Raw genomic sequence first — 6,755 nt, 5'->3', positions numbered from 1 at the left:
TTGTTTATCAATATTTATCAGTGCCACAGGAAGTGGGCAATCCCCACCCACACACCGTCTCTGTGACAGATAACAGCGCTCACCAGGCAAGGTTTCCTGATTTTTCTCAAGGTCACGTGGCCAGCAAGTGGTGCCGGCACGTTGCTTCGCGTCTCCCCAGGGGGCGCCGAGGTAAACAGTGGAGCCCAGCCCACGGGAAGCCTCAGCTTCCAGGGCAGGGGCGGGAATGATGAATAAACAAATCGTTCCAATCGCGCGTGGCAACTGCTTTAATAGAGGCTCGCCACCAAAAGTGCTCTCGGATCTCGGATCCTGGGACGAGAAAAGTACTGAGAGCGTAGGAGTCGGAAGCACAAGCAAGGCAGTGAAGGGACCAGCAGATGGCCTCGGACCACGCGTTCCACCCGAAGGACCCAGCTCCCCGGGAGCCAAAGTGCAGGCGGAGGCGGCCGGTCCAGGGCCAGTCCGACAAGTCCGGGCAGGGCCGGAAAGGGGTTAAGGCGAGCGTGTGGGCGGGGCGACCGCGTTGATTGGCAGGGGTGGGACCAGGCTCGTCACCCGCCCTCCCTACGCCCCAGCTCCTCCAACCCTCGGGCGGGCGGGGGTACAGCCTGGGCCGTGGCCAGGGCCGGGGAGCCGCGCCTCCCCCTCCCCGCGCCGCGCTGCCGCGTTCCGCGGGCTGGAGGCGCTGCAGAAGTTGAGCGGCGTCCGGCCGGCCCTGCGGGCTGACAGACGGCAAAGTTTGGCCCGAAGAGGAAGTGGCCTCCAGCCCCGGCAGGTGGCGGCCGGGCCTGGACAGGGGGCGGTCGCGGCCTGCGGGCCGGCGAAGGTGAGGGCGCGCCCCCAGCGCCCAGTCCCGGACCGAGTCCTGCGTCTTGGCGAGCCGGCCCCGGGAGAGAACGCGCGGCGACGGCCGGAGAAAACAACTCTGAAGTTGGTGAGGGGCACCGCCCCTGCTCCCGGGCCGCCGCCGCCGCCGCCTCCCCGCCCCCAGCCCTGGCATCCAGAGCGGCGGTCGAGTCTGGGCCATGCAGCCCCCTCGGGGAGGTGGCACCAGGGGGCCTAGACGCCCGGCGCGCCGCCGCCTCCTCCCTACCGGCTAGACGACAAGGGCTCGGGGACTCTTCCTCCACCTCCGGACTGTCCGCGATGCTGCCGGCCACCCTCCTCCTCCTCCTCCTCGGTAAGAATCCCGCCAAGGCTACCCGGCCCCGGGGCTGTCACTGGACCCGGTCGCTCCCACTCGCCTGGGCCGGCGTTCCCAGCACTGCCTGTCCCTACCCCCCCCCCCCCCCAGGAAGTGCCCAGCCGGGAGTCCCGCTCAGCCCTCGTCCCCTCCGGGCCACCAGAGCTACCCCGCAGGCCCTGCGGCCGGATCTCCCTCCGCAGCCTGCCCCCGCACCACTACCCCTTCCCATAAACTGCCCGGAAGTCCCGGATGGCTCCCTTTCCTCCCGGGGTTGCTCAGGTGAAGACAACTTCCAAGGGTGACTCGCTCTCCTGCCCTTTCTCTCTCCTCCTCTAGGAGGCGCTCTGGCCCACCCAGACCGGATCCTTTTCCCCAATCCCGGTGAGTGCGGGAGGCCCATGGGGCTCGGTGACCCTGGTCATGAGGGGGCACCCAAGAGGAGGACTCGCTCTTCCCCGAATTCCAGCTGTCATAGAGTGGATACCGTCCATTCTTTACAGAGGGGAATACTGAGGCCCGGCGGGGGCCCTCCCTGGTAGCTGTTGTTCGTTTTTTTTGTTTTTTGTTTTAATATTTATTAATTTATTTGAAAGGCAGAAATGCAGAGAGAAGGAGAGACAGAGAGAGATCTTTCATCAGCTCCCCAAATGTCTGCAATAGTCAAGGCTGAGCCAGGCAAAAGCCAGAAGCCAGTAACTATATCCAGGTCTCCCATGTGGGGACAGGGGCCCAAGCACTTGGATCATCTTCCACTGCTTTCCCAGGCACATTAGCCGAGAACTGGGTCAGAAGTGGAGCAGCTGGCATTCAAACTGGCGCCCAAATGGGATGCCAGCACTGCAGGCAGAGGCTTAGCCCCTCACCTAGTAGTTTTTTTTTGTTTGTTTGTTTTGTTTTTTTTTTTTAAAGATTTATTTATTTGAGAGTCAGAGTTACACAAAGAGAGGAGAGGCAGAGAGAGACAGAGAGAGAGGTCTTCCATCCACCAGTTCACTCCCCAATTGGCCGCAACTGCCAGAGCTGCGCCAGGAGCTAGGAGCTTCTTCCAGGTCTCCCATGCAGGTGCAGGGGCCCAGGCACCTGGGCCATCTTCTACTGCTTTCCCAGGCCACAGCAGAGGGCTGAACAAGAAGTGGAGCAGCCAGGTCTCAAACTGGCGCCCATATGGGATGCTGGCACTTCAGGCCAGGGCGTTAACCCACTGTGCCACAGTGCCTGCCCCACACCTAGTAGTTTTATGTATCATTGTCATTTCTTTCTGGAATATCCGTGCTTGACTTGCCTAGCCAGAATGCGGTCTCCCTGAGGGGAAGAGACGGTATTTCCTGCTCCTCCTGACCCTGTGGCTGGCGCACAGCAGACCTCAGAACTGTGGTGGTGGTGACGGTTGAGGGGAAGCTCTGGAGAGCGAGCAAGGGCCAGAGGGCTGTATCCAGGGTGCAGGTGTGCCCGGGTGCAATGGGGCTCGAAGACCTCAAGGCCAGGGAGGGCTGGGCTGTAAGGGCCTCTCCGCCAGTGTCCCGCTTTCCTCTCTCCAGCCTGTGAGGATCCCCCAGCCCTGCTCTTGGAAATACAGGGCACCTTGCAGAGGCCCCTGAGTCGGGACAGCCGCGGCTCCCCTGTCAACTGCACCTGGCTCATCCCCGGCAGCAAGGAGCAGACTGTGACAGTCAGGTGAGAATCAGGCTGGACCCCTCCCTACCCCACTGTGGGAGGAGTCCGAAGGCTCTGCTCCTCCGTGCCCATGGGAGGAGTAGGATTGGGTGTGGCCATGGCCATTCTCAAAGCTTGACTCCTTCTGTTGCTAAGCAGGGTAAATTGGAGCTGGGTGGGGGTGGACATCAAGTGTGGGTCCTGGGCATCTCCAAGGGTCAACAGTCACTCTGGTAAAGGACCTGGGCTCAGGTTTGACTGTTGTGAGATGTCCTCTGATCACCTGACTGTTCTGAGATGTCCTCCGATCACCTGACTGTTCGGAGATGTCTTTCGTTCGATCACCTGCACGTCCCTGCCTGGGATTCAGAGCCATTCCTTCATTAGCTCAGAGCTGACCTCAGCCTCCCCAGATCTTTTAAGCCTTCCAAGTCTCCTCAGGCCCCTATGACCCTGGCTCAGGGACTTGGGGTCCACGTTAAGTACCTGGCTATTTACCTCTCATAGCTCACCTTCCAGGAACTTGCCCAGAGAGGAGGAGGTGAGGAGAGAGGGCAGCCTGCACCGAGGCTGCTGGGTGCCCTGGGCCTCTGTTAGGACTCATGTGGTTAACCGAGTTTTCATTTGGCTGCTTGGAAAATCAAGTGCATGTGCTGCTGGGAGCAGGAGGCGCCCAGCGGCACTGGGGGAGGAGGAAGCCAGCGGCGGTCAAGAACTTCTCATGTCCTGACCCTCTCTCCCCGCCCAACTCCTGTAGGTTCCAGAAGTTGCACCTGGCCTGTGGCTCAGAGCGCTTAATCCTGCACTCCCCTCTCCAGCCACTGATCTCCCTGTGTGAGGCACCTGCCAGTCCTCTGCAGCTGCCAGGTGGCAACGTCACCATCACCTACAGCTACGCTGGGGCCAGAGCACCGATGGGCCCGGGCTTTCTGCTCTCCTACAGCCAAGGTATACCAGACAGGGGTATCTGACAGGCCACTGGAGCAGGCAGTGGAAGCCCTGGGGGGGAGGGGAAGATCACGGTGACTCTGATGCCTCCCAGCCCCTCTCCCTGGTGCCTCTGCAGATTGGCTGATGTGCCTGCAGGAGGAGTTCCAGTGCCTGAACCACCGCTGCGTGCCTGCTGCCCAGCGCTGCGATGGGGTTGATGCGTGTGGCGATGGCTCTGATGAGGCAGGTTGCAGCTCAGACCCCTTCCCTGGCCTGACCCCAGCCTCTGCCCCTACCCTGCCCTGTAATCTCACCTTGGAGGACTTCTACGGGGTCTTCTCCTCCCCGGGGTACTCACACCTGGCCTCAGTCTCCCACCCCCAGTCCTGCCTCTGGCTGCTGGACCCCCATGATGGCCGGCGGCTTGCGGTGCGCTTCACGGCGCTGGACTTGGGCTATGGAGATGCGGTGCACGTGTATGATGGCGCCGGGCCCCCCGAGACCCCCCGGCTACTGCGCAGTCTCACCCACTTCAGCAATGGCAAGGCTGTCACCGTGGAGACCCTGTCTGGCCAGGCTGTCGTGGTCTACCACACAGTTGCTTGGAGCAGCGGCCGGGGCTTCAACGCCACCTACCATGTGCGAGGTTACTGCTTGCCTTGGGATCGGCCCTGCGGCCTAGGCTCTGGCCTAGGGGCCGGGGAAGGCTTGGGTGAGCGCTGCTACAGCGAGGCGCAGCGCTGTGACGGCTCGTGGGACTGTGCTGATGGCACAGATGAGGAGAACTGCCCAGGCTGCCCGCCCGGACATTACCCCTGTGGGGCTGCCGGCACCCCCAGCGCCACGGCCTGCTACCTGCCTGCTGACCGCTGTAACTACCAGACCTTCTGTGCTGACGGAGCAGACGAGAGGCGCTGCCGGCGCTGCCAGCCTGGCAACTTCCGGTGCCGGGACGAGAAGTGCGTGTATGAGACGTGGGTGTGCGATGGACAGCCGGACTGTGCTGACGGCAGCGATGAGTGGGACTGCTCCTACGCCCTGCCCCGCAAGGTCATTACGGCCGCCATCATCGGCAGCCTCGTGTGTGGGCTGCTGCTGGTCATCGCCCTGGGCTGCACCTGCAAGCTCTATGCCATTCGCACCCAGGAGTACAGGTCAGTGGGTGGGAGGCTGGCTGTGGAGCAGTGGGGACGGAGGGTGAGATGGGCTCTGTGCGGCTGTCGGAGACCCGGAGGGTACCCGCTTGGTGGGAGTTCCCTGGGACCGGTTTGTTGGTTGGCTGTTGGAAAGACAGCTCTTGGTCCTGAAAGCAGTCTCAAGGAAGGAAGGGAGGATGGCTGACCACTGAGAAAGCCAGGGCTGCCCCAGCCCCGGTGTGAGGAAAGAGGATGTCCAGGCTGGGGCAATGCTGGGAAGCGCCCGTGACCAAGAGACCCTCATTCCTTCCAGCATCTTCGCCCCCCTCTCCCGGATGGAGGCCGAGATTGTGCAGCAGCAGGCGCCCCCTTCCTATGGGCAGCTCATTGCCCAGGGCGCCATCCCACCTGTGGAAGACTTCCCTACAGAGAACCCCAATGACGTAAGTCGTTCCCCCTAACCTGAGCACCTCCCCGTCGCACCCATGCTGAGGTCCCCGCCATCGCCCAGCCCCTGGCCTCTGACTCTGATGTCTGCCTCCTCTCCTTGCAGAACTCGGTGCTGGGCAACCTGCGCTCCCTGCTGCAGATCCTGCGCCAGGATATGACTCCAGGGGGTGCCTCGGGAGCCCGCCGCCGCCAGCGGGGCCGCTCGGTGCGGCGCCTGGTGCGCCGCCTCCGCCGCTGGGGCCTGCTTCCTCGAGCCAACCCCCCAGCTCGGGCCCCTGAGACCAGATCCCAGGTGGCATCTCCCGCTGCTCCCCCTGAGGCCTTGGATGGCAGCGCGGGTCCAGCCCCAGAAGGCGGGGCGGTGGGTGGGCAGGATGGGGAGCAGGCACCCCCACTGCCTGTCAAGGCTCCTCTCCCGGCTGCCAGCACATCCCCAGCTCTCCCTCCTGCCCCCGAGGCCCCAGAGCCACTGCCCTCGGGGCCCCTGGAGCCATCGCTGTTGTCTGGAGTGGTGCAGGCCCTGCGAGGCCGCTTCCTGCCCAGCCTGCGGCCTCCGGGACCAACCTGGCCCCCGCCTGGGCCCCAGGCAGCAGTCCTGGCACCGGAGGATGAGGACGATGTGCTGCTGGTGCCGCTGGCTGAGCCCGGCGTCTGGGTGGTCGAGGCGGAGGACGAGCCACTGCTTGCCTGAGGGGCCCTGGCTCAGCCCTTCTACAGCGGCTCCTCTGTCCGTGGGCGAGTGAGGACGGGGGCCTGCCATCGGCCTCGTTCCCACTGTGACATTAGGTGTCCCTCAGGCAGGGAGAGGGCTCAGAGCCCCCTCTGAACACGACCAGAGACCACAGCCCCTGCACCACCACCCCCTCCCCATCCTCCACCATTGAGCTGGCTGTTGTTTCAAAGTAAAAGTGCTTCAAGGACCACGAGCCTGGGCACTGCACCCTTGCCAACCCTTACCCAGAAGTGGCCTTAAGCACCAGAATGCCAATCGCCTGGAGACCCTCCAGCCCTCACCGGGACGATTGGAGCAGGGCCTGAGGTTTTGCCAACTGCCATCCTTACTCCAGGGCCTGGCTCACACAAAGAACACAAGAAATGCTTTTGTCCCATAGCTAGGTCATTGCCCAAGGTGTCAAAGTCAAAAATAAAGGAATCATAAATTTTAACATTTTTGCAACTTTACCCTGCCTCTCCACCCTCCTCAGCTTATGCTTGCCTCGTCTGTTCGTCCTGTGGAGGCTTTGCTCGGCCCTTCACCTCCTGTCCTTGCTGTTCCTCTGACAGCCACCCCCCTCCTGAGTTGTATACCACTCAGAAGGTAAGAAGGTTCTGGAAACCCCAAGGACCAATTCTCTCCACCACCACTCACTGCCAGGGGCCCCCGAGCCTCCTTACTA

The 6,755-nt window shown here is 62.7% G+C and overlaps 1 protein-coding gene across 1 annotated transcript; it reads left to right on the top strand.

Moving 5' to 3' along the window:
• Nucleotides 1-651: 651 nt before the first annotated feature.
• LRP10 (LDL receptor related protein 10) lies at nt 652-6,524 on the top strand. The gene is made up of 7 exons (XM_062205457.1): nt 652-1,183; nt 1,526-1,570; nt 2,728-2,863; nt 3,600-3,790; nt 3,909-4,926; nt 5,222-5,351; nt 5,462-6,524. Exons 1-7 carry the CDS (start codon nt 1,150-1,152, stop codon nt 6,047-6,049), a joined length of 2,142 nt encoding a protein of 713 aa, XP_062061441.1. The 5' UTR covers nt 652-1,149; the 3' UTR covers nt 6,050-6,524.
• Nucleotides 6,525-6,755: the final 231 nt, after the last annotated feature.

The sequence above is a fragment of the Lepus europaeus genome, chromosome 11, assembly GCF_033115175.1.
Source record: "Lepus europaeus isolate LE1 chromosome 11, mLepTim1.pri, whole genome shotgun sequence".
In the NCBI taxonomy this organism is placed as follows: domain Eukaryota; kingdom Metazoa; phylum Chordata; class Mammalia; order Lagomorpha; family Leporidae; genus Lepus; species Lepus europaeus.
Note: the sequence above shows the minus strand (reverse complement) of the source record. Positions and strands in the feature narration are given on the sequence as shown.

Coding starts and splice junctions, on each gene's coding strand:
- LRP10 (XM_062205457.1), top strand. CDS start 1,150: ATGCTGCCGGCCACCCTCCTCCTCCTCCTCCTCG. Junction 1,184..1,525: donor CCTCCTCCTCCTCCTCCTCG/GTAAGAATCCCG, acceptor CTCCTCCTCTAG/GAGGCGCTCTGGCCCACCCA. Junction 1,571..2,727: donor GATCCTTTTCCCCAATCCCG/GTGAGTGCGGGA, acceptor TCCTCTCTCCAG/CCTGTGAGGATCCCCCAGCC.